The sequence below is a fragment of the Pelodiscus sinensis genome, chromosome 30 (genome assembly GCF_049634645.1).
Source record: "Pelodiscus sinensis isolate JC-2024 chromosome 30, ASM4963464v1, whole genome shotgun sequence".
NCBI lineage: Eukaryota > Metazoa > Chordata > Testudines > Trionychidae > Pelodiscus > Pelodiscus sinensis.
In genome coordinates, this window is record NC_134740.1 from 12105423 (window position 1) to 12133224 (window position 27802).

At 47.9% G+C, this 27802-nt stretch overlaps 1 protein-coding gene, 1 long non-coding RNA gene and 1 pseudogene across 6 annotated transcripts in view; all 3 read right to left on the minus strand.

The window, feature by feature from the left end:
- Window positions 1-27802, minus strand: part of LOC142821323 (olfactory receptor 11G2-like) — a 75447-nt gene that overhangs the window by 37236 nt on the left and 10409 nt on the right. The window contains exon 3 of one of the 5 annotated variants that reach the window (XR_012898141.1): window positions 3903-4003. The exons of 3 other annotated variants lie outside the window; for them this stretch is intronic. Coding sequence is in view for 1 of the 2 variants with exons in the window: in XM_075912203.1 (XP_075768318.1) it covers window positions 11680-12651 (972 nt within the window). In the remaining variant the exon portion in view is untranslated. Of the gene's footprint in view, window positions 1-3902; window positions 4004-11525; window positions 12667-27802 lie in introns of those variants that run through there. One more of the 5 variants, XM_075912203.1, reaches the window with a different exon arrangement.
- Window positions 129-3211, minus strand: LOC142821217 (uncharacterized). The gene is made up of 3 exons (XR_012898125.1): window positions 2980-3211; window positions 465-598; window positions 129-253 (listed from the first exon to the last, which is right to left on the minus strand). It is a non-coding gene; the product is annotated as an uncharacterized LOC142821217 (long non-coding RNA).
- Window positions 6315-7254, minus strand: LOC142821375 (olfactory receptor 6F1-like; annotated as a pseudogene).

The window sequence follows — 27802 nt, forward strand, 5'->3', positions numbered from 1 at the left end:
ACTTTAGTAACTTAATCCCTTATTGGCTACGCTATTACCTTGTCTGAGATCAATTTCAGCCTGAGAAGTCTATAGAACCATTGTTCCTCCAACCTGCCCATTTTTAATGTTGACCCTTTAGATCTCTTCAGATCTCTGGAATACCTCTGAGGTTCCAAGACGTATGAAAATCAACGGTAAATGTCCAGTGAACTCTCAACTCCTCACATAATTTTTTTTAACTCTCTTGGATGTGAATGATCCGAATCTGCTGCTGTAAAAAAAAATCTCATTTTTGTCTCTTCTCTTTAACACACTGCGGACATAGGAGAGGATTTGAGAGGGTTTTCAGCATTTAGCATTCCCACTAGATGCCGCAATCCCTTATAATATGTGGCCCTGAGCTGCAGTTGAAACTTTATGCCACCCAGCAACATGACCAAATCCATTTCCCACCAATTTTCTGAACATCTGAATGAACCTACTCATTTCCCGAATGAGAAGCACTCAGGGGAACACTCCTTTTTGTGTGGAAGTAGCAGCCTCCAGGATATCCAGGTCTTAGGGCGTGAAAAGGAACACACGGAATCGATTTTCCATTTGCCACGCTTGAGTTCTCCTGGTCACACAAGAGATTCATGGAGTTAGTTAAAATGCTTTAATGGATGTTTTATGAAAGTCCCACTCAGAACACCAGTGCCTGACATCTCTTACCACCTCCCCTAGCTCCCTAAGCCATAGTCACCTCCGACACCCAACAAGAGCTGTGTTAAGAATCAAGACATTGGAAGAGGGGTCATGAGGTTTACATCGTATTCCCCGTCGGCATTTGAAATATTGATGGCACTTTTGATCTATGAATTTTTTGTTGAATAGTTAAACCGTGCTATTCCTTGTCCAAAATCTGTTAGGATATGTCTACACTAGCTTGGTAGTACGAGCTAGGTAGGCAAATGAGGGCAACCGGAGTTGCAAATGAAGCCCGGGATTTAAATAACCCGGGCTTCATTTGCATCTTCCCGGGCGCCGCCATTTTTAAATCCCCCTTAATCCGAACTCCATGCCCGCGGCTACACATGGCACGGAGTAGGTAGTTCGTATTAGGATCTCATGGAACAAGGAGTAATGGTAGTTCAAATTTCATAACACTAAAACATTCAGACAGGGAAAGTAAGAAAAATGCTTCTTGAGAATTTGTTGGAATTGAAGTCCGGGGATTTAGATTTTAAATGATTGGTAAAGTTCACATGACTTTATCTCAGTGGCAATTTTTGCATTTTCAGCTTTAGTTTAATTGCAGAATTCTCCCAGGACTCTGTATCAGGATATTTATTTTCTATCTTTTGACATGTGATGTTCACAATTTGCATTTTTAATGGTTGACAGAGCTATTAGTTTGAATCTCAGAGTTGGCTGTCATTTGTCTGCTAGTCTCCCCCACCCTGTAATTTTGTGCAACTATGAAAATTTAAGAAAATTAAAAAATGGCAAGACATGCTGCCAATAGTACAGTATCATATCATTCATCAAAAGTATAAATACAATATTGCCGAACCGATTCATTGCATGGGAACATTTAAGAGAGACTGGAATAGGAATTTCATATTCATTAGTGTTGCAGGCATGCTAACTTCTGCATACTCATTACTTACAATCCCCGGCTTTTGTGCTTTGCTTTTCATCAGTAGATCTCAAAGCCTTTTACCGACAAAGGCAGGATCACTATTCCCACTTTGGAAAAGAGGGAACTACAAACCAGATCTAATGTCCCTGGTTTTGCACTCAGCCGGGAGGGAGGAGAACTGAGCTGAAGCAGAGAAAAATTCAGATCTTGGAATTACTCTGAGGAGTGTAGGAACCTAATTCCCATTGACTCTCGCAATCTATTTTGATAAGGTTGGGCAGACATCTATCGGGGTGATCTAGACGATGCTTTGTCCAGCCATGAGGGCAGAGGACTGGACTTGATGACCTCTTGAGGTCCCTTCCAGTTCTAGTGTTCTAGAACTGAGAAATGTTAGCTCATTTATTTACAGATGGGGAAACTGAGGCACTGTTATATGAATTTCACACAGCAAGTCAGTGACATAGGACAATCAACAACTCCTCATTTCCCATCTACTAGAACAGGCTACAGCTGAGATAGTCAAAGCTCCCTAAGAGGCCAATTTAGAAAGGCTTTTAGGTGCCCAGTGGGATTGTTCACAGGAGCTGTGTACCTAGCATAGATTAGATGCTGTTATTGGTAGTGGTCTGAATGATTTAAATGTCTCTCTTGGTGCTTAAATATCTTCAACAAGCTAGTGCTTAGGCAACCAAGTTCCCATGGAAATGAGCAAGGGGTGGGCAGCTGGGTGGTGCTTTGCGTAGTGAAAACCTCAGCCTGCTTCTAACCACAATGATCACTCCTTGTTTACATTTGTATCTCGCCGACTCACTGAGTCAAAGCCACACAAAATCTGCAGATCTCTCACTCCCCTCCCGCCCATGCATGCAAGAGTTTCAAAAATGAAATGAAGGACAGAAATGGAGAGAAAAAAAGGGAGAGAGAGACCGAGGGAATATGTTAGACATGGACCAATTACTGCACACAGGAAACCTTTTCCTTCCAACCCGATATGGCCCAGTTGTACATTTTAAAGTATAGAAAAGTATTTATTAATATTTCTTTCTTTCTTTCTCACACTCATGCTCACGCTCATGCCCAGGCCCATGCCCATGCCCACACACATAATCTGGGGGACTTGGCTTATTAACGTTTGCTCAGAAAATCAGTCAGAAGAGACCCAGCCCTTCACACTGTATCTTGTTCCTTTAACATTTCTTGGATTCCGAGGAAAAAAATGCCTTGCTAATGGGGGTGCCATAGATTTCCTCCAGTCATCAATCCAACATGTAAAGACTTCAGAAACCTTCTCCTGCATATGGCACCGATTTCTGTACTGATTTGAAACTCACTCCATGAGTATTTCATCCACCCCCTCCTACCTTTCCCCTTACCTGTTTGTGTACTGACGGCAACTCAACAATCCTACAAATAAGCCTAATTTATATTCCTTGGATGTGCCTTTGGGATTTGGTCTCAACAGAATTTCACTATTTTCTCCACAATGTGCCAGCCCCTGGCCAACTAAGGACAGCACTCCCGGTTAGAGACAAGCCATGGGGATTAGAGAACCTTGATCCTGTATCTCCCCTGACTCGCTGATGGATCATCGTGTGATTGTTACTATTCCTTGGGCCTCACTGTATCCTTCTGTAAAAGAAAAAAGGCTGGATTGGTAAAGAGATTCAGCCTTCATTTTGGGACCGTCCTCTGTACTAGTTTGGAGACCTAGAAACCAGGCCTGTGTCCCTTCCTCATAGCCATGTCCCATGCCGGGTGTCTGGCCTCTGACTCCAGTCTACCGCGCTCACCGAGCCTCATTCCCTAATCCCAGGTGGAGGCTGGTTCATGTGTTAGGGACAAAATAAATCTGCCATCAAGTCAATCCTATTGTATTCTAGGAATTTACCTGGTGTTCTGAAAGGAATCCGGCCATTGGGTCAACCCCTGAGGGCCGAAGCATTTACTAAGCCTCTCCCTGCTTTTAAATTATCTCGTCCCCACCATTTGGTGTCGTGAATGTGAAGCGCGCATCAGCCGGGACGGTAAAGAAAGGGGAGGTGCAGAGCTTCCCTTTGGCCCAGTCCCTCCAACTTCACACCTCACACTCAGAAGCACCCAAATGGGGACGGTTGGTTGAGGGGGGCATGCTCACCTAGGCCTGCCAGAGTAAGCGCTGGGGCTGCTAGGGCCTGGGGAGGGATATGTGTGGGGGATGCTGAGGGAAGGCAGGGCCTGAAGTGAGAGGTAATGAGTTTACTGTCTCCTGAAAGGAATTTGGACACCACGTCAACCCCACTGGAGTCTATAGGTTTACCTGCTATCATGAGAAGAAACCCTTAGATTCTAGAGGGTTCACCTGGTCTCCTGAAAGGAAGCTGGCCACCAGGTCAACAGCATTGGATGCTATGGGTTCACCTGGTGATATAAAAGAAAGCTGGTCGTTAGGTCAAGCTTGTTGGATTCTATAGGTTTTACCTGGTGTCCTGAAATGCAGTTCCACCAGGAATGTTCACTGAAAGATCCCCCTTTAGATCTCTGACTTACAAGCACAGATGCTAAAACATCAGAAATCTGTGCCCAAGCACTTTGGGGACTTGGATGCTGATGCAAAATTTCATGAATTGTAGGGGAGGCACCAACTGCTGGATTTGCTTCTACTTTCACACCCTCACTCAGGGAGCTCTTCATCCTGGGCCCTGCCTGCTGCCCCTGAGACCTGAAAGGGGGGTTCAGAGCAGCATCAAGCCCCCCACTGAATCCCTGGCCTCCAGCCCCACAAAGCTATTCAGGGTCTGTGGGGACTTGTGCTCTTCTGTGGCCTGGTGGGAAATAGGGATCTGACACTTGACCAGGAGGAACACTGGGCATGGTGACTTTGGATTGTATGGGTTTACCTGCTGTCCTGGGAGGTATCTGGCCATGAAGTCAAGTCTGTATATTCTATAGGGTTTACCTGGTCTCCTGAAAGGAAGCTGGCCATCAGGTCAACCCATTTAAATTCCCTGAGTTTACCTGATGCCCTAAAGGGAATCTGGCCACCAGGTCAACCCCATTGGATTGTACGGGTTTACCTGCTGTCCTGAGTGGCCATCAGGTGAACTCCTTAGATTCTATAGGGTTTACCTGGTGTTCCAAAAGGAAACTGGGTGGGGGCTGGTTCATGTGTTAGAGACAAAACTCTGAGTAGCATTTTCAGCTCACTCAGTGTAACCAATTGACAGTGAGTGAGACTTCTATGGAGCAAGCGAGACCCGAAAGGGGGATTCAGAGCAGCATCAAGATGCCACCGAATCCCTGGCCTCCAGCCCTAAAAGGCTATTCAGAGTCTGTGGGGACTTGTGCTCCTCTGTGTCCTATTGGGAAGCAGGGATCTGGCATTTTATCAGGAGGAAGACTGAACACGGTGACACTGGATTGTATGGGTTTACCTGCTGTCCTAGGAGGTATCTAGCCATGAGGTCAACTCCTTAGATTCTATAGAGTTTACCTGGTCTCCTAAAAGGAAGCTGGCCATCAGGTCAACCTATTTGGATCTCCTGGGTTTACCTGGTGTCCTAAAGGGACTCTGGCCACCAGGTCAACTCCATTGTATACTACGGGTTCATCTGGTTATCTAATCGGAAGGCAGCCGTTAGGTCAAGTCTGTTGGATTCTATATGTGTACCTCATGTCGTGAAAAGCAGTTACGCCAGTAATGTGCACAGAAAGATGCCAGTGCAGAGCTCCGTTTGAGCTGGCTTATAATCACAGATGCTAAAACAAGACTCCTTGGCCAGGTATTTTGGGGCCTTGGATACTGAAGCAAAATTTCATGAATTGTAAGGGAGGCACCAACTGCTGGATTTGCTTCTACTTTCACACCGTCACTCAGGGAGCTCTTTGTACCTGCCCTGCCTGCTGCCCCCGAGTGATTTAAAACACCCCCAGTAGAACCGTGAGGCTAAATCGGCTCCCAGCAGCTTGCTCCGTACTGCTGACAGCACATCCCTCTGGCCCAGGGGAGGTATGTGCAGAGCAGGCCTGTCAAAAGGCCTCCTTAGTGAAATGGAATGACCAGGATGGCCTGGAGGAGTGTAGCTTTTCTAAGATGCCTGCCAGCACTGTAGTGTTGTGGGATCTGGCCAAAGGTGCCAACCTGCACCAGGTCCCCATAATCCCCGAGGCTGTATCCCTAAGTGACCGGGTCTTGGGAGAAGGGGAGCAGTTGTGGAAGAGGGAGGAGTGAGGATGGGAAGAGGAAGCATGGGGCTGGAATAAGGACAGAATTTGGGGGAAGGGTGTGAACACCCCCCTGCACACACGCACAACCATAGCTGCAAGGACACCAGGTGCACGAAGTACTACAATCTGTTTACTATAATTACATTTTTAACAGTTAATACAACTATTAGCATCAGTTCCTGATAATTTTGAGTCATTGATGTTGTTAGCCCTTGTTGCAAAAGCCACTAAGATTTCACTATATTATTCATTTTTCATCTCACATACAATTTTACAACATAAAACTTATGTATAGCTACATTTATAACCTTAAATCAAGACAGTAGAGTTTCATGACGACGTACCAACTCCAGATTTGGCTAGCACTATTTAACCTATTTATAAACTATCCGGAGAAAGAGGTAAATAGTGAAGTGACTTGAAAGATGCTGTTTGCTTAAGGCACAATTAGGTCTCTGATGGCTTCTCTCCAATGGGAACAGGCTGATAATGCAATCCAGGAAGATGAAAACCATTTGCAACCAAATTTACGTCCTCCTCAACACCTTCCATAAAGCCTCCTTCACTTCTTTATTTCTCAGAGTGTAGATGAAAGGGTTTAACAGCGGCATTACGATAGTGTTCAGAGTGTTGACAAACTTATGTATGTCCAAAGAGCTCTGTCTGGAAACTCTGATGTACAGGAAGATGGAGGAGCCGTACCACATAACCACAACAATGAGATGGGCAGAGCAGGTGGAAAAGGCCTTTTGCCAGCCTTGGGCTGATGGGAACCTCAGGATGGTGGAGATGATGAAAATGTAGGAGACCAGGGTTGTCAAACACGATCCCAGGATGACGATGATTGCCATAAGGAAACCGACCCACTTAACCACAGAAATGTCTGAGCAGGAGAGAAAGATCAAGGAATCGGCTCCACAGAAGAAATTATTGATGACATTAGATCTGCAGAAGGACAACCTGGCAACCAGAGAATTGTGGATTATCATAAAAAGGAAACCAGACACCCAGCATAAAAAAGCCAGCTGACCGGACTTGGTGCTGCTCATGAGGGTGCTATAGCGCAATGGGTAGCAAATGGCCAGATAACGGTCATAGGCCATGACGGACAAAAGAAAAAATTCTGTGCAGCCAAGGAAGAAAATGAAGTACATCTGCAGGATGCAACCAAAAACGAGATAGTTTCCCCGGGAAAATGGAAATGGCCTTAGGGACAGAGGCTGTGGTGTACCAGATCTCCAGGAAGGAGAGGTTGGAAAGGAAGATGTACATGGGCGTTTGGAGGTGAGGGTGGGCCATGACTAAAGCTATTATGGCAAAGTTTCCTGTGACAGCCAAGATGTACGTCATGGTAAACACCACAGAGAGCGAAATCTGCAAATGCTGATTGCCAGGGAATCCCAGGAAGATAAACTCTTGTGCGCTGGATTGATTTTCCTTCTCTCCTCCAGTCCCAGGCTCCATCTGTCAAGAGACAAGAGATGTAATTCTTTGTCTGTGGGTTTGGAAGTCCTGAGGGCATCTGCCCCTCGCTCCTAGGCTGGGGTGGCCGTATGGCCGGAGTGAGCCTGCTGTCTAGCCCTGTGGGGTTGACCTGGTGACTCCCCACAGAAGAACGGAATTCTTGAAAATGAATAAGAAGGGCGGAGCATTTTGTCTTGTGGCTGGACTGTACCCGAAGGAAGGGATTGGTTGGAATTGGACCTGCCTAGGGCAGGGGGCTGGACTTGATGACCTTCTAAGGTCTCTTCCAGCTCTGTGGTTCTATGATTCTATGATGCTAGGAAGGAGCTGAAGACCCCAGGGTGGGGGAGATAGCCCTGGTTGGGAGGTGCATCTGGAAAAGAGGTTTTAGTGTCAGCTTGGAAAAGTTTGCACTGAGGTTTCCGTGTAGAATTTGCCAAATGTTTTTCTTTCTTTTAATTTGTAACCTACTTCACTCTGCCTGTTCTCACTTCTTACCACTTCAATCCTACTGCCTGAACTTAAGAAAGTCAATTTTATTTTCTATAAAACCCAGTGTAAGGGATTGGTCCCGGATGGACCGGAAGGAGGGAGAAAGGGGGGGGGAGCATATTCCCCCTTTCAATGTTAAAGGGGTTGTACCTAATTCTTTGGGGGTCTCATCCCATTTGGGGAGTGGTATCCCAGGAAGCTGGGTCCAAAACTGCACTCCCCTTGGAACAGAAGAGGTTCAGTGTCTGTGCTGCTTCTTGGGGGATGGGGGGTGGGGGGGCGGAGCAGGGATCTCAGCTCGGGGCCAGTAGGACCAAGTGGTGAGACGCCCCAGAGAGCTAGAAGGTAACTGGCAGTTTCAGCACCCTGGGGAAGTGCCCCTAAGGGGTCTTCTATGACCTCCCCCTGTAGCAAGTACCGAGTTGGAGGGGTGGAGCCAAAGGGAAGCTCCGCCCCCCAGGACAAGGTAGCCATAATGTTCATGTGCACCGAGCGCCCGTTCTTTGCCACCTCACCTGATGCACGCCGCACATGCGCAATGCCAAATGGTGAGGCCAAAGTAATTTAAACATGTGGCAGGACTTAGCAAAGTTTCCCCCCTCTCAGGGATGGATGCTAAGCCGCACCCGGCTGCAGCCATGATGGGGTGCATGTGCAGGGGATGGGGGAGACCCACCTATCAGAGATGCCACCCTTAAGAAAAACCCCGCGGGCCGCCAAAGAATACAGGTCTCATGTCATTGCACATGCGCTAAGTGAGTACTGCTGTTGTAGGAGGGAGAGGTGCCCTGGTGTGTGTGTGTGTGTGTGTGTGTGGGAAGCTACGTATGGGACGGGGAATTCTGGGGGGCCTTCCCACTTTTGTGGAAATAACCTTGGTCTCTGTCCTGAGCCCCTCTGCACTGCCCTCACTGACCCCCTACACCCCACACACCTCCAGCCCCCTGCCCTTGTGAAAAATCCAGAGCACTGTTGTTACCTATCCTTTGGGTCCTCGTTACTGAGAAGTATAGCTAAGTCATCATGTCCCCAGGGGACCAAAGTGGAGCAAACATATCTTCATAATAATCATGACTGTGCTCAGATACCCTGCATTGTATCTTTTCGCTGTAACAAATCTATATAAGGAGACTTTAAGGGATTGGTACTCTCTAACTTAGGGAGGAAACGACTGATAGGTACTCGAGAAGGGGATTCGCAGAAGCAGGCTCAACAGGAAACCAGTGAATCTGGCCAAAAGGAAATGCTAGGGAACCAGAAGTGGTCTAAGCCCTGCCCCTCAAAGGAAATTTGGTGTCTAGGTCTGGGCCATACAGGGACTCTTACATTCACTCACAGTTCAGAGCTGTGATCATTCCAATCATAATGGGATATTCCATCTACCCCATACTGACCGGGTACATGTCACCGCAGGACAGGATGCAGAGACATCTTCAGTGATTGCTTCTTGGTGAGGCTAGATATCCATAAGGAGAAAGGGGATAGGCATCCACAAAGGAAGAGGCAATTTTTAATTAAGTCCTGAGTGGCTCCCAGGGTCTGACCCAAGCCGGGAATACACCTGAATTGCTTAGTAACAGTGACCATAATATAATTCAATTTAGTATCCTTGTGTGACAATCTATTCTGCTATACTGACCAGTTTTACAAGCCTATGATAAGTTTTGTACAAAGCATGCCTTGTGAGATACCATGGAAAAACTCATAATCTGCTGAACATTATTGTCATGGTAAATGTGTGTTAATGTACATAAGGTTGTACGAGTCTACTGAATGACAGTGTTATAACATGTTACAAGTTTAGAAAAGAAGGCACAACCAGTTTTTCAGAGACAAAGACACACTGGCACCTTAGCCAGGTATCAGCATAAGCAAAGTAACTATTAACAAAACCAGGTGTATTGACATTTATTTAAGTGTCCGTTGTCTGGCAGGAAGAAGGGATTAGCAAAAACTTTACATAGTAGCAATGGAAACAGCCACGGTGTTCATGTACATAGACTGGATGCTGTGTGAAAAATGGCAATCCATGGCCAATGGTGTTACGAATCATAGCTAGTGTGAATGGTTAGTATGTGTGCATGAGTGAATCAATAGTAAGTGAGCTGAAGAGAGACTATGCTGAGGTCAGGCAAGAGCCCCAGGAGATTATGGACTAGTTTACAACTTTAAGAGAAAAGACTATATGAAATAAAAGAACTGTGTTCGTAGCAGAGGCTGCATTCCCAGCATTGCCAGATAAGAAAAAGTAAGAAGGAAAGAATCTAACCAAGGACAGATCATTGTTTCACACTCGTGGTGAGGCACGCGGTGCAAAAACCAGATATTCCTGGATCGGTCAGGGACACACCAGTAAGAAGAAGGGGGTGTCACTAACAGACATCACCCCATCTGGACAGTGTGTAACCAGTAGATGGCATCCCACCGGACTGGCCCCGGCCGAGGGGTTATATATCACACCATTTTTCTCCTCAAGTTGGAGTCCATCGATTCAGCATATTGGAGTGACGTGCACATTGGACTTCCGCCTCAACCAATTCTACCAACATTACCTGGGGCCTGTTTATGCTTGCAAAGCCTTTTAATGTCTTTCACTGTTTGTTTTAATTGTGTAAGTACTAAGTATCCATATATATTTGGCTGTGTCTAGACTGGCACGATTTTGCGGAAATACTTTTAACAGAGACGTTTTTCCGTTAAAAGTATTTCCGTGAAAGAGCATCTAGATTGGCACGGATGCTTTTGCGCAAAAGCATCTATGCCCAATATAGACGCGCTTTTGTGCAAAAAAGCTCCGATGGCCATTATAGCCATCGGGCTTTCTTGCACAAAAAATTAAGGTGCCTGTCTTAAGGATTCTTGCGCAAGAGGGCTTATCCCTGAGTAGGAGCATGAAAGTATTTGCGCAAGAAGCACTGATTTTGTACATTACAAAGTCAGTGTTCTTGCGCAAATTCAAGTAGCCAGTGTAGACAGCTGGCAAGTTTTGTGCGCAAAAGCGCCCACATTTGTGCAAAATCTTGCCAGTCTAGACGCATCCACAGTGCTTTTAAAATTTCCTCCTGAATTGCTTGCAATAAACTTGTCAAGGGTACAATCTGTCTACTGTGGCTCTCTTGTTTTGTGAGACGGTTGTAAGACACGGTCAGGAGCTCTGTCTGCTTGGCTTGACCACCCAAAAAACAGCAGCGCCCGCTTGTGACAATGGGAGCTATGGTCTCCTTATCCACGGAGGTGCATGTAAATAGAGCGGTGGAGATAACCCTGGCAGACTGGCTCCAGCCCTCAGGCCAGTATTTGCCTATCCCTGAACTAGACCAAAACAGGACAGCCCCCTGGAGGTTAAATTATTGTGTGTCACAAGCTGAGAACAGCACGGACCCCCGTGATAATACCCCCGTGAGATACCCCCAGATAATTGAGAGCAGTGCGCTGCAGCCCACAATGCAGAGAAAGGTGCACACACACACACAGTTTGCTTGGTTTGCTCTCCTACCCCCTGCGGCTACACACACACACACACACAAAGCAGGGCTCATTTCCTCCAGCAAGGACATACCCACACCTATGTTCCCTATAGACTTTTCCATCCATGTGTGGAATAATTTTTACATGCACCAAGGAAAGTGTGAATGTGCACCACTAGCAGAAAAATGCCCCCTAGCAATAGGCACTCGGCTAATCAGCTGGGAGGCATCTGAATCTCTTCTGAATGGCCACATGAGTGCACAGCTTACAGGGAACACCCACAACCGGCTCCTCTCTGCAGTCTGGTCGTATTGTCCTACAGCCATTCGTTATAGTACAAATGTCGCCCTAGCGCTCCTGCCAAATGCTCTGTGTGTTCTCCTTGTGGGCCTGGTGCTAGCCCCCACAGAAGGAAAAGACCCAGATCCCATTCCCCAGCCTCCTGGCTAGCCAGGCCCTGCAGGCCGATGCCAGAGCAGAATCCCCCGCAGCTTCCCCACTAGAGTCCTCCTCAGAGCCCCCTTCATCTCCTTGTTCCTCAGGCTGTAGATCAGGGGGTTGAGCAGCGGGGTCGCCACCGTGTAGAACAGCATCACCACCTTCCCGCTGCCCCCCGAGGCCGCCGGGTTGACGTAGTTGACCATGACGGAGCCGTAGAACAAGCCCACGACGGCCAGGTGGGAGGTGCAGGTGGAGAAGGCCTTGTGCCGCCCGGCCCCTGTGGGCAGCCTCAGCACGGCCCTGACGACAAGCCCGTAGGAGGCCAGGGTGAAGAGGAAGGTGGCGAGGATCATGAGGGAACTTATGGCGTAGAAGAACTCTTCAGTCTGGGGTGCGGGGGAGCAGGAGGCCGCCAGCAAAGGGCCCGGGTCACAGACAAAATGATCCAGGGTGTAGGGGCGGCAGAAGGGGAGCCAAGAGATGAGGATGACGGCCACTATATTCCACAGGAAGCCAGTGAGCCAGCAAGAGGCCGCCAGCATCCAACATCGGCGAGGGGACATGAGGATGGGGTAGCGCAGGGGCTGGCAGATGGCCAGGTACCGGTCCAGGGCCATGGCCGCGAGGAGGAGGCACTCGGTGGACCCCATGGAGAAGAAGAAGTAGAACTGCAGGAAGCAGGCGTGGAAGGAGATGGGGAGGCCGGGGGACAGCAGGTCGCAGAGCATCCGGGGCGCGGTGACAGTGACGTAGCAGATCTCCAACGAGGAGAAGTTCCCCAGCAGGATGTACATGGGCAGGCGCTGGAGCCGAGGGTCATGCAGCACGGCCCACACGATGCACAGGTTGCCAGCCATCGTCCCGGCATAGATGGAGGAGAGCAGGGCGCAGAGGAGGGTGCGGCTCTGCCAGCCTAGGGAGGAGAAACCCAGCAGGAGGAACTTGGTCACCGGGAAGGTGCTGTTGGTCGGATTCATCGGGGGAGCCCGGAGCTGAAAAGAAACAATCCAAGGGACTCCGAGTTCTCCCCAGATCTCTGGGGGGAGGCGTCACCAGGCAATAGCAGACGCACTCTCACGGGGTCACAGGAAAAGACTCTCACACCTCAGACACCGCTTGGAATCCAACACTCACATTGGGCATATAGCGCTTTTGGAAACCTGCCGGTCAAATCCTGCACCCACGCATTCACACAGTGTCCTGCCTGGGCAACAAAGGCGTCCTCCTCCTTCCGCAGTGAGAGGAGTTTCTCCGGACCCGTCTAGGATCAGAAACCTCATGAGTGCTGGTCAGTGCAGCCGAGGACTCCCTGAGAAGCAAAGGGGGCTGATTTCATAGACTGTTAGGACTGGAAGAGACCTCAAGAGTCATCGAGTCCAGCCCCCTGCCCAAAGCAGGACCAACCCCAACTCAATCGTCCCAGCCAGGACTTGGTCAAGCCGGGACATAAACACCTCTAGGGATGGGGAATCCACCCCACGCTAGGGACCCCAGCCCAGCGCTTCCCCACTCTCCTAGGGGAATAGTTTTTCCTAATCTCCAACCTAGACCTCCCCCACTGCAACCTGAAACCATCGCTCCTCATTCTGCCACCTGCCCCACTGAGAACAGCCTCTCACCAGCCTCTTTGGACCCCCCCTTCAGGAAGTTGAAGGCTGCTCTCACATCCCCCCTCGCTCTTCTCTTCTGCAGACTAAACAAGCCCAAATCTCTCAGCCTCTCCTCGTAGGTCATGTGCTCCAACCACTGAATCATTTTGGTCACCCTCTACTGGACCCTCCCCAATGTGTCCACATCCTTTCCATAGTGGGGGGCCCAGAACTGGACACAATACTCCAGATGTAGCCTCAGAGCCGAATAAAAGGGAATAATCACATCTCTGGATCTGCTGGCAATGCTCCTCCTAATGCACCCTAATATGCCATTAGCCTTCTTGGCAGAAGGGTGCCCTGTTGACTCATATCCAGCTTCTTATGCACTGTCATCCCCAGGTCCTTTTGTGCCGAACTGCTGCTTAGCCAGTCGGTCCCCAGCCTGTAACAATATTTGGGATTCTTCCATCCCAAGTGCAGGACTCTACACTTGTCCTTGTTGAACCTCATTAGATTTTTTTTGGCCCAATCTTCTGATCTGTCTAGGTCACTCCCGCTCCCATCCCTGCCCTCCAACGTATCCACCTCTCCCCCTAGCTTTGTGTCGTCTGTGAACTTGCATGTTCCTTCTTTCCTAAACTTCAAGGCTAATGTGAAATTGACTGGTCTAGGACTGCATTGTTAGGGGCCTAAATCCCTTTGAATTCAGGTCCTGTAGCCTGTTGGAAATTGGACTAGCCTCCTAAAGAATTTATGTATTTTAATAATCTCATAAAATCTGATCAAATACAAGTGATTGCCTCCATCCCCCATCTCTTGAAACACCTTGAGAAAATGTACACCTCTGTCCTGCCGCCTGTCTAGCTACACAGTGATTCAGAATGAAATCAAGTGGATTTTTTAAAATCCCTTAACTCGAATCTGGGGAGACCCAAAGACAACATCCATCAGTGATTGACCCTCACCGCTCTGCCGATGAAAAAAACGTATCAAGAAATCAAACATGATTAAACTCTGGACTAATTTTTGTCTGTGAAATGAATGCAAAATATCCATGAAATTAATGGCTAGAGTTCATTGATTATTATACTTGGTCCTGCCGGGAGGGCAGAGGGCTGGACTCGATGACCTCTCGAGGCCCCTTCCAGTTCTAGTGCTCTATGGTTCTATACTATTTATTAATAGAAAACCCAATCAATCAGCGAAGTGTAGAATTACAGATTATAATAAAAACCCAATCAATCAGCAAAGTGTAGCATTACAGATTATAAAAATTTATATATTTGATTTCACCACATATTAGATCAATTCTTATTTTTGATTGAAACGAACAACTTTGTCTGAAATCAATTCCCATGTTTGATTTGAATAAAAGAATACCTGTGTTTGCCACCAATGTCTATATTCAATTCAGCTAATAAAAAGTAATTCCCGCTGTGATTAAAATGACGAAGGGTGTTAGTGAAAGGAGGGCGAAAGGCTGTGTGGACAGTCTCATGCCGTTTGAACCAGGTTGTTCCAGTTTGTTTTAAATCAGTCAGGAACGGGTTTAAGTTAACTTGCAATGAGCATCTTTGAGAGCAAAATAAGAGTGTCCTGATAGTTGGCCCAGGGCGTCCCCGGGATGCGGCGCCTGGCTCCCACCAGCACCCTCCCAGACAATCCCACTCAGACATAGGTCCACCTCTGTCTTCAAAGTCCCTCCTGCTAGGAGGCTGCTCCTAAACCTCCCCTGTTTTCTGGTTAGCCTGCGTTCCTGCCAATTGGCAGCCGGCGTTCCTGCCTGGCTGAGGTGGTGCTGGATGCAGGGTAGGGTGGGGGCAGAACAGCGCACCACCGAGGAAGGCTGGAAGCAAGAAGGAAGCCGTGTGTGGAACTCACCTGGCTGTGAGAGCTCCATGCCTTCTCTGTGCCTCTGCTGGCGGGAGCCGGGGGTGATATCTGCTGGCTGGGTCCCAGGGATTTGGTCTCTGGAGTGGGGGGGGGAAGCCGGCTCAGGGTTTGATTGGGCTAGGTAGCAGTGTGGCAGAAAAGGCCCTGGGGATTGCAGTGGATGAGAAGTTGGAGACGAGTCAACAGGGGGCCCTTGTAGCCAAGAAGGCTCATGGCATATTAGGGTGCATTAGGAGGAGCATTGCCAGCAGATCCAGAGAAGTGATTATTCCCCTTTATATGGATCTGGGGAGGCCACATCTGGAGTATTGTGTCCAGTTCTAGGCCACCCACTACAGAAAGGATGTGGACACATTGGAGAGGGTCCGGCGGAGGGCAACCAAAATTATTCGGGTGCTGGAGCATATGACCTACGAGGAGAGGCTGAGGGATTTGGGCTTGTTCAGTCTGCAGAAGAGAAGAGTGAGGGGGGATTTGAGAGCAGCCTTCAACTTCCTGAAGGGAGGTTCCAAAGAGGCTGGAGAGAGGCTGTTCTCAGTGGGGGCAGATGGCAGAACGAGGAGCAATGGGCTCAAGTTGCAGTGGGGGAGGTTAGGTTGGACACTAGGAAAAACTATTTCACTAGGCGGGTGGGGAAGCGCTGGGCTGGGTTCTCTAGGGAGGTGGTGGAATCTCAATCCCTAGAGGTTTTTCAGTCCCGGCTTGACAAATCCCAGGGCTGGCAGTAGGATCGCAGGGCTCTGGTCTTCAAAGAGAGGCTTTGCTTGCCCGGATCTCTGCCCACTGACCAGGTTCACTCCCTCCAGCAGGTGGCAGCAGAGATACGTATGATCCCTCTGTGCTGGAAGCAACAGCCTCTTGCATAACCGCTGCTCAGTTGTAACCCAGCTGCTCCACCCCAGAGCTGCTTGCATCTTAGAATCGGCTCCATACAGCACCACATTGTGACCGTTACCCAATTGTCCCACCCTCACGATGGCCAGGCCTCACCTGTCGTGTGTCCGTGTGCACGCATGTGTGTAGGTGTTTGTGCATATACATACACATGTGTGTGAGCATGTATCTGTGCACAAGTGTGTGTGTATGTGCGGGTGTGCACAGTCATGTGTGCATGCGTGTGAGCGCAAGTGTGTGTGTGATGCTTTACGAACCCTACATCAAATAGGGGTCTATCAAATAGATAGAAGACCTGCTTCTTTTTGACCGAAACAAGAACAAATCTTTTTATGGAAGCCCATTTGGGTAGGCCCTCCACCCAGCCGGCAGGTGTTAATCATCGTCAACAATTACCTAGAAGGTTGCACACTTCCCTGTTCCCCTGAGCCACGCTTTTCCCCTGGCTACGTTTTGTCCATCCTATGGCCGTCAGGCCCACGCTTTGGGTGGACCCCAGGGGACGAGGGTGACCATTGATGATACAACGCTCAACACAGACATCATGCTTTTTCAGTTTTTGCCAGAAGAAACCAGGGAGTGAGCTGAACAATGGGAGAGGTTGGAAGGAGTTTTACCAAAGACAGTCTCCTTTTCGGCAGAGTTGTCCTTCATCTGGCAGGTGCCACACACTTTGGAACATGCTGTTCCCCAGACAGCGTGAATGAATCTCCATCCCTAGGGGAGTTTGTCTCGGCTTGACCAAGCCCTGGCTGGGATAGTTGAGTTGGGTTGGTCCTGCTTTGGGCAGGGGGCTGGACTCGATGACTCCTGAGGTCTCTGCCTAGGATTTTATTATTTGTTTTTTCTTCGCCAAGTGGAGCAATTTACATTTGTCTTGGTTGAATTTCATTTTCTCTTCTATAGCCCACTTCTCCAATTAGTCAAGGTGCACCTATATTTTAACTCTGTCCTCCAAAGTGTTGGCCACTGCCCAAGCTGTGTGTCACTGGGGCTTCTTGGGGATGTTCCCTCACACAAGGATATTACATTTAATTTCACGACGGTTGCTGTTACTGAGAAGTTCGGCTGTACTCACCTCTTATACCAGATCCTGAGCATCATTTAGATTTAATCAAGATTTGCCTCTCCACTCATGGGTTCCAGGACTAGCAGCTCCAAGAAGCAACTATTAATGGGGTCTAGAAAGTCTGTCTCTCCTGCCGTTCCTGAGGTGACATGTCCTCAGTCAATATGGGGACCCTTGAAATCCCCCATTGTTAGCAAGTTTCCTATTTTTGAAGTCTCCCTGAATAGTACACAGTCACCATCATCATCCCAGTGAGGTGGGCTGTAACATAACCCTCCTGCCATAAATGTTATAAATGCATAGTTGTTGCTACCTCCCCAGGTGCTGAAGAAGATGAAGAAGAACATGAACAAGAAGAATACAAAGAATATGAATATGAAGAATACAAAGAAGAATACGAATGAGGAGAAGAAAAATATGAAGAATACAAAGAAGTATATGAAGAAGAAAAAGATGAAGAAGAATACAAAGGAGAAAGAGAAGAAGAATACAAAGAAGAACATGAACAACAAGAAGACAATAAAGACAAAGAAGAATACAAAGGACAATACAAAGAAGAATGAGAAGAAGAATACAAAGAAAAATACGAAGAAGAATGTGAAGAATACAAAGAAGAATGGAAACGAGAAGAAGAAGAAGAAGAAGAAGAAGACTGCTATACGCTTATTATTCAAGCATGGAAATTCTACCATCTTCTATTGTGCAGTTTGATTCATTAAAGATATTTGCTATACTTTCCCTGTGATTATTTCACATGGCCTATCTGTCATTCCTACATATTTTTTACCCTGTAATGGCCAAGTCCAATTGATTATCATCATTCTGACAAATGTTATGAGACCAGTCATTCCAATGCTCCCCTTAAATACTTAACTTTTGACAAATTTTATAGGTGCTTCTATACAAATGCATTTATTTGCCAGCTTTCATGTGATGTGATTGAATTGGACTCTCTTTAATTTGTCTCTCTTCAGCTCCTACCTGCATTTTATCAACTTCTATCCTCAAACCTTTACCAAGATTTAGAGAAATCTTGTTAAGAGATTCCCCTACAAGGGAAATCTCTATTGAAACTGTGTGGTCTTCTGCTCCTTTCAGCTTTTTCCAGGCCCCTACATAACACAGATGATGGTCACACATTAGTAGCATAAGCCTTAGAACAACTTACTTGGTAGGATAGTGATAGAAATGTAGCCATGTTAGTCTAGTGTAGCTGAAACAAAATACAGGACTATGTAGCACTTTAAAGACTAACAAGATGGTTTATTAGATGATGAGCTTTCGTGAGCCAGACCCACTTCCTCAGATCAATATGGTTGTGACTATTTTCTTCCAATATTTGATCTGAGGAAGTGGGTCTGGCCCACGAAAGCTCATCACCTAATAAACCATCTTGTTGGTACTTTTCCAGTTATACCAACTTTATCAAAAAATCACTCCTACCAAGTAACAAAAGACAGTCTTTAAAGTGCTACATAGTCCTGTCTTTTGTTACTTGGTAGGAGTGATTTTTTGATAAAGTTGGTATAACTGGAAAAGTACCAACAAGATGGTTTATTAGGTGATGAGCTTTCGTGGGCCAGACCCACTTCCTCAGATCAAATTGTGGAAGAAAATAGTCACAACCATATCGATCTGAGGAAGTGGGTCTGGCTCACGAAAGCTCATCACCTAATAAACCATCTTGTTAGTCTTTAAAGTGCTACATAGTCTTGTCTTTTGTTACTTGGTAGGAGTGATTTTTTGATAAAGTTGGTATAAATGGAAAAGTACCATTAGATCCATTGACTTGGTTTTGCATGCATCCTCCAGTGATAATCTAGATAAATCCGCCTGAAAAAGAATCCAGAAGTTGCGTTCTGCTTCAAATAATATTTATTTAAACCATCTTTGTGCATTGCTGTGCCAAGTATGTGTACAGTCCAGAAAAGCAGAGTGCTGGTTTCCAAAGCCTGGAAGATAGGCAGGCTAGAAAATACCACATTGTGTCATAATGACAGATAATGGCGAAAAAAAAAAAGCCAACATGAGTCTGGGCAGCATTAACCGGAGTGTTGTGCGCAAGACATGAGTAGTCATTCTTCCGCTCTGCTCTATGCTGATTAGGCCTCAGTTGGAGTCTTGTGTCCAGTTTTGGGCACCACAGTTCAGGAAAGATGTGAAGAAATTGGAGAAGGTCCAGAGAAGAGCAACAAAAATGATTAAAGGTCTAGAGAACACGAGCAATCGGGGAAGGCATTTTATGGGTGGTGAATAGTCTTGATCCAATCAGTTTCCACAGGGCAGCTTTGATCTCCTTGTTCCTCATGCTGTAGATGACTGGATTCATCATGGGAGGCACCACGGCATAGAAAACTCCCACCAAGAGATCCTGCCCTGATGGAGAACTGAAGGTGGGCTTCAGGTAGGCAAAACTAGCCGTGCAAAGCAACAAGGAGACCACCATGAGATGGGGGAGGCAGGTGGAGAAGGCTTTGTGCCGGCCCTGCTCCGAGGGGATCCTCAGCACTGCGGCGAAGATCAGAACATACGACACAATAATTAAAAATAAGAAAACTAGGGCCAAACACACAGCAAATATGAGAACCCCAACTTCAGCACGGTCGGTGTCAGGGCAGGCCAGCTTGATCAGCTGGGGGATTTCACAGAAGAATTGATCCACTGTGTTGCCTCCACAGAAGGAGATGGCGAACGTGTTCCCGGTGTGCAGGGCAGAGCTGAGAATACCACCAATCCAGGCTCCGGCCGCCATTTGGACACACGTTCTCCTGTTCATCAGCGTCTCGTAGTGCAGCGGTTGGCAGATGGCCACGTACCGATCATAGGCCATGACGGTCAGTAAGAGGACGTCTGCTGACGCAAAGAAGAAAAGGAGAAGGACTTGGGCCACGCACCCAGAGTAAGAAATGGACCTGCTGTTAGTTAGGGAATTAGCCATGGATTTGGGGACAGGGACAGAGATAAAGCCGAGGTCCAGGATGGACAGGTTCAGCAGGAAGAAGTACATGGGGGTGTGAAGACGGTGGTCGAGGGCTACCACCGTGATAATCAGCAGATTCCCCATCAGAGCTGCCAAATACATCACCAGAAACACCACAAAGTGCAGAATCTGCAGCTCCCGCTTGTCCGAGAACCCCAGGAGAAGGAACACGGCCATGGCGGTTCGGTTCTGCATTGTCCTTCTTGGCGTCTTGCCCTGTGGCGGGAAGGAAAAGGGCAGTCGTAGGGTGGGAACGACCGAGGAAAGACCCCGATTCTCTCCATGGCATATCTCCTGATGGGAACATCCAGTGGGATGAACAGATCTCACATCCATGTGGTGAGGGCACCAAACTTCTACCCACCAGTGCACAGTAGGGACACGGAGAAAAGTTAAAAAACAACGAATCGTTGAGCAGCACCCACCTTAAAGACCAACCGAACACGCAGATGGGATCGTGAGCTTTCGAAACGGAATTGGGTGTCGATAGTGGTGGCCTTGCAGCAGGAGAATAAACCCTGCAAGGCTCCATGGGGCAGCAAGCCTGTGTCTTGTGAGCAGGGAATCACAACCCCAACTCCAGTGCGTCTGTAGACTCAGTACCAACCCCCCAACAAGGCCTGGTTCCCAGCAAGGGACATTCTTGTCTCCCCCAGTGACGGCTGATGTGTAATGAGCTCTGAGCAGACTCTGAGCAGAGACAGGCTGCTGCCTGCTTGCCCATTGATCCCTGGCCCCAGTGGCATGGCCATCTCCATGCAGTTCTAGACTGGGAACAGACCTCCGTCACTGCTGGTATTTACCGCTATGACTTTATATCTGAGCGGTGCAGGCCGCCCCAAGAGGTGGCTTCTATGCTTGGTGCTACCACTCACCAGCTGACACTGACCCAGGTACTCCCACTCCGTGCCTCAGTTTCCCCTTCCTCCCCTTCTCTGCCCTGTCTTCCTGGACTAGAAGCCATTGGATGGGGGGACTTGTTTTTAACATGTGAATGCTCCAGGCCGTGTTTGTGCCGAGCTGATGGACATGTGGCACCCTGGGCCGGGAGGCAGATGTGGAGATCTGGGTTCTGGGTGTCTTGCCCTCCTGCCTGCCCCAGATTGAGGTCAGGATAGCTCCCTCTAGGTGCGGGGTTCAAGGTGCGGGTCTGTATGAAGCGTGTTAACGCTGAAGCACAGAAATAAACCCACCGGCAAGAGAACGAATGTTTCACATGACGATTTAGAGATTCTACGGTCGCCCAGAATCATTGTGATGATCTAGACCAGGGCTTTCGTCCAGGGCGTTCGTCCAGGGTTTGCCCCTGATGGCTCACAGCTGCTATAGTTACCCGCATCTCCGCAGATACAGGTGAGCCCCTCTCCCATTGGCCGGGACCAGCGATCCATGGCCAAAGGTAGTTGTGATCCCTTGTATCTGCGGCGGCACAGTAAATACGGTGAGGAGGGGGCCCAGAAGGGTCTAAGTCTAGCAGACAGGATACAGCTCAAGGGCTGGTATTTACCCACCCCAACCTAGTAAAAAATCCAGCATCTCACTCCTAGGTATTGATCAAGCGATCTCTCTCCTGCCATCCTTCTCCACCCTCTGACAAACAGAGGCTAGAGACACCATTCCTTACCCATCCTGGCTAATAGCCATTCATGGACTTAACTGCCATGAATTTATCTAGTTCTCTTTTATTGTAAAGTTTCCTGACGTGCTAATTCTTTAAATGCAGTGTATCTTCGGAGGCTGTGAATATAGCAGCCAAAATTCACATTCCCCACCCTGGGCTCTTCTTTCAAGCTGCATGCAGATTTTCTGTCAAATGTCTGATTTGTTTGGATGGTTTGTGTGTGTGTGTGTGTTTTGGAAGGAACACACTCCCAAATCCATCTGCTCCACTTGAATGTGTGTGAGATTTTACAGGAAAAGTAAATACTCGGGTTTTTTTAGTCACGAGGGGTGTGTCTAAACTACATGGCTCCGTCGACGGAGCCATGTAGATTAGGCTGCTCTGCAGAGGGAAATGAAGCCACGATTTAAATAATCGTGGCTTCGTTTAAATTTAAATGGCTGCCACGCTCTGCCGATCAGCTGATGATCAGCTGCTTGTCAGCAGATCGGGGCAGTCTGGACGTGCCACAGTCAACAAGGAAGCCTTTGTCAACCGGCACAGGTAAACCTGGTTTCACGAGGCATACCTGCACCGGTCGACAAAGGCTTCCTTGTCGACCATGGCGCGTCCAGACTGCCCCGATCTGCCGACAAACAGCTGATCATCAGATGGTTGGCAGAGCGCGGCAGCCATTTAAATTTAAATGAAGGCGCGATTATTCAAATCACGGCTTCATTTCCCTCTGCCGATCAGCCTAATCTATGTGGCTCCGTCGACGGAGCCATGTAGTTTAGACACACCCAAGGTGAAAAAAAAAAGAAAATTTCAGCTGCAGGTTTTTGTTCAGAAGTTGTGTTGGGATTTTCATGAAAAAGGACAAAGTTTCAGCCAGGAGTTTTATTTTTTAAAAACCATACCTAGATTTTTTTTAACACCATTTCTAGGGAACGCGGGAAGTAAAACCCATAAAGAGTTTCCGCTGGATTTCTTCCTGGTGTTCTTGTATGCCTCCTGCATGTGAATCCCCAAACATATTTACAAGAAGTTGCCAACTTACAGTTCTGTGCTTATTCGTATTCTTTCCTGATGTGCGATCAAGTGCTGATATTCTTTGGTCGTTATCTCGCTAGCAAGCAATGTCTAGCCGCCAAAGACACAGCCATCAAACCCCCCGCTTCTCACTCAGACGTGGATCGGATCGAGCGGGACTCACCCTGTATCTCTCTGCAGCTGAACTGTGTCTGGCTGGCCGTGAGCGTCACTGGCATTAAAGGAGGGATGTCGATTTCCTAAGGCCATGCGGGACTCACTCCCCGGGGCCTGCCACAGCTCAGAAGCAGAGGCCCAGACGTTCATCAGTTGATCAATATTAAAGCCAAAAGGGGTCGTTGTGATCCTCTAATCTCACCCCCTGCATGGCACACGCCCTAGGTTCTGATTCCAGCCCAGCATCTGTGCTCTCTGTAGGCCAGGGTGCCAAAGGGATTTAGGCACCTCAAGATGCAGAGAGAAGTCTTGTGTGATTTAGCAAAGCTCTGCCAGGTGGCTAAGGCCCATGGCTAGGCTGACCAGATGTCCCATTTTTAAAGGGAAACTCCCTTATATAAGAACATAAGCAGATCAATATTGGGTCAGACCAAAGATCCATCTAGCCCAGCATCCAGTCTTCTGACAGTGGCCAGTGCCAGGTACCCCAGAGGGATTGAACGGAACAGGCAATTACCACATGATCCCTCTCCTGCCATCCATGTCCAGCTTCTGGCAACCCGAAGCTAGGGACACCATTTCTACCCATCCTGACTAATAGCCATTGATGGATCTAATCTCCATGAATCTATCTAGGTCTTTTTTTGAAGTCTGTTGAAGTCCTGGTCTTCACAACATCCTCCGGCAAGGAGTTCCACATGTTGTGTGCAGAAATACTTCCTTTTGTTTGTTTTAAACCTGCTGCCTATGAATTTCCTTTGGTGACCCCTAGTTTTTATGTTATGGGAGCAAGTAAATAACATTTCCTTTATCACTTTCTCCACACCTGTCATGATTTTATAGACCTCTATCATATCACCTTTCTATCTCCTCTTTTCTAAACCGTAAAGACACAGGCTTTTTCATCCTTCTTCATAGGGCACCTGTTCCAAACCCCTAATCATTTTTGTTGCCCTGTTCTGAACTTTTCCCAAAGGCAAGATATCTTTTTTGAGATGTGGTGACCACATCTGTGCACAGTACTCAAGATACGGGTGTACCATGGATTTATACAGAGGCAATAAAATAGCCTCTTTGTCTTATTCTCTATCCCTTATTTAATGTTTCCTAACATTTGGTTTGCTTTTTTGACTGCTGCTGCACACGGAGTGGATGTTTTCAGAGAACTCTCCACAAAGAATCCAAGTTGCCATAATGACTCTTGAGTGGTTATATCTAAATTAGTTGCCGTCATTTTGTACGTGTAGTTGGGATTATTTTTTCCAACGTGCTTTACATTTATCAACATTAAAATTCATCTGCCCTTTTGTTGCCCATATACCTAGCCTTGTTTTTTGGACAATCACCTAGTTTTGTGAGATGCTTTTGAAGTTCTTCACAGTCTGCTTTGGTCTCAGCTACCTTGAGCAATTTACTACAGGGCATCCCCGCTATAAGTCGCCCTGGTATACATCCGTTCCACACTAACGTGATTAACACGTGCAGGAACTGATGCATTATAAATTCTCCCTTTCCCAACCCTTACAATGCGAAGAAAAAATATTGTGCAAATGGAAGTCAGACGCAGGAAAAACACTTCCCCGCTATACATCATTTTGCTATACGTCCTCGTTTTTTGGTATGAATTTTGGATGTCTACTGGGCATGCCCTGTATCATCTGAAAATTTTGCCACCTCACTGTTAAGGCTGTTTACCCCTTTATCTGGCTTGGTAGATTCATTGGCCTTTGGGTTGTGTTTTACTTTGTCACTCACACAGTGTTTCATCCAGCCACATCTAGAGTCAGATTTTGAGGTTGTCTGGGGCTTGACCGACGGCAAGGGAAGAAAACCAATTGACTCACTGCCCCCAGGGAGTAGCCGGAGTGGGCACTGGACATGGTGCATACCCACCGCATGAGAGAGTTCTGAGGGGAATCGGGCCATTCCATGTCACTCTGATCCCCTCCCCTGCCTGTGCCCTTCCCTCCGCAGCCACCACACTGGGAACTGAGGAAGAAAATGTCCAGCCGAAGCTCCGTGACCGAGTTCCTGCTCCGGGGGTTCTCTGACATCCGGGAGCTGCAGGTTTTGCACTTTGTGGTGTTCCTGATGCTTTACCTGGCAGCCCGGGTGGGGAATCTTCTCATCATTACAGTTTTACCCCTCGACCGCTGTCTTCACATCCCCATGTTCTTCCTGGGGAGCCTGTCTGTCCTAGATCTTGGCTTCATCTCTGTCACCATCCGCAAATCCATGACCAACTCCCTCCTGAACACCAGGTTGATTTCCTACTCTGCCTGTGTCGCCCAAGTCTTTCTCTTTTTCATCTTTACTAAGACTGATTTTTGCCTAATCACCACCATGGCCTACGCCCGACATGTCGTCATTTGCCACCTGCTGCACTACAAGAGAGTGATGAACAGGGGAGCTTGTGTCCAAGTGGCAGCTGGTGCCTGGCTCACTGCTATTGTCAATTCTGCCTTGCACACCGGGAACACCTTCACTTTACCCTTCTTCCAGTCCAACGACATCGACCAGTTCTGCTGTGAAATCCCCCAGCTCCTCAAGCTGGCCTGCTCTGACTCCTACAGCTGTGCACTTGGGCTCTTTGCCTTTAGTGTGGTTTTATTTTTGAATTGCTTTGCTTTTATCATTGTGTCGTATGTTCAGATCTTCAGAGCGGTGCTGAGAATCCCCTCGGAGCAGGGCCGGCACAAAGCCTTCTCCACCTGCCTCTCGCACCTCACTGTGGTCTCCTTGTTCCTTTGCACTGGGTTCTTTGCCTACCTGAAACCCCCCTCCAGCTCAGCATCAACTCTGGATCTGGTGATGGGTGTTCTCTAGGCCGTGGTGTCTCCCACGATGAATCCGGCCATCTACAGCATAAGGAACACGGAGCTCCAAGCTGCATTGCAGAAACTGACTGGCTACGTCTAGACGACATCCCTTTTTTGTAAAATGGATGTAAATTAGACGTACCGCAATTGCTAATGAAGCGGGGATTTAAATCTCCCCCGCTTCATTAGCATAAAAATGGCTGCTGCCTTTTTTCCGCATGGAGCTTTGGATAAGGGATCTTTCGGAAAAGGCTTTATTTTCTGCAAGATCAGTTTCTAGACTGGTGCTCTTTTCCGACAAAGCTCCTTGCGGAAAAAAAGCGGCAGCCATCTTTATGCAAATGAAGCGGGGGAGATTTAAATCCCCGCTTCATTAGCAATTGTGATACGTCTAATTTACATCCCTTTTACGAAAAAGGATGTAGTCTAGATGTAGCCACTGTGTGAAGGTTATTCCCCAAGAATGAATATGTCTGTCTTTGAGTGTAATTTCACAACGTGGTGTGTGTTTTAGAAATATAATCAACTAATGACAAATTAGTAACAATGAGACCAGAACATAGAATCTGTTCATGAAGTAGTAAAACCTGGATTAACTCCACTGAAGTGAAATTAGTTAGAGAAGGATTAGCCCCATAGAAGTAAAATCAAAATCTTTATTATACATCCATAAATCTTTGCAGAAACTTATCTACCTTTATACTACTACAGTCATAGAAACATAGAACCATAGAATACTAGAACTGGAAGAGTCCTTGTGGCAGGACCCAGCACTGTCTAGACCATCCCTGACAGGTCTCTGTCTAACCTGCTCTTCAATATCTCCAGGGATGGAGATTCCACAACTCCCCTGGGCAACTTAGTCCAGTGTTTGACCACCCTGACATTTAGGAAGAACCCTTAAAGGGGCACGGGCTGGCTACGGTGCCCGTGCCAGGTGCAAGCCTGCCAGCACCCAGCCAGCAGATCCTGCACCTGGCATGGCATGAGCCAGCCACCCGCTGCCACCCAGCCTTCCGCCTCTTCCCGGGACCAGGTTGGCGGCTCCCAGGAACCTGCCCGGGACCGCAAGAGGCGGGAGCCCGCCTGGTCTAGTGCAGAGATCGTGGACCTAATAGAGGTTTGGGGGGAGGTCTCCAACGTCCACGACTTCCACACTAGGCACAGGAATGCGGCCGTCTAGGGCAGGATAGCTGCCAGCCTGGCCATCAAAGGCCACATGCGAACCCAGGAGCAGGTTTGCATGAAAATCAAGGTGGTCCACGGAGACCCCCGACCCTGAGCCCTGAGCTTAGAACGGCCGTACTGGGTCAGACCAAAGGTCCATCTAGCCCAGTAGCCTGTCTGCCGACAGCGGCCAACACCAGGTACCCTGGAGGGGGTGGACCGAAGACAATGACCAAGTGATTTGTCTTGTGCCATCCATTTCCAGCCTTCCACAAACAGAGGCCAGGGACACCATTTCTACCCCCTGGCTAATAAATTCATGGAGATCGGGTCCATGGAGTGCTATCTATCTTCTCTTTAAACTCTGTTATAGTTCTAGCCTTCACAGCCTCCTGTGGCAAGGAGTTCCACAGGTTGACAACACGCTGTGTGAAGAAGAACTTTCGCTTATTAGTCTTAAAACTGCTGTCCATTAATTTCATGTGGTGTCCTCTAGTCCTTCTATTATGGGAACTAATGAAGAACTTTTCTTTATGCACCCTCTCCACACCACTCATGATTTTATAGACCTCTATCATATCCCCCCTCCGTCTCCTCTTTTCTAAGCTGAAAAGTCCCAGTCTCTTTAGCCTCTCTTCATATGGGACCTGTTCCAAACCCCTGATCATTGTAGTTGCCCTTTTCTGAACCCTTTCCAAGGCCAAAATATCTTTTTTGAGGTGAGGAGACCACATCTGCACACAGTACTGAAGATATGGCGTACCATAGTTTTATACTTCCCCCTCCTCCTTCTTCCCCTGGCTTCCCCCTTCCAACTCCCTCTTCCCAGGTTTCCCCCTCCCCTCTCCGACCTCCTTTTCCCAGTCTCCCCAGAGGTTAATCTCCCCCTCCCCTGCAGTTTTGTT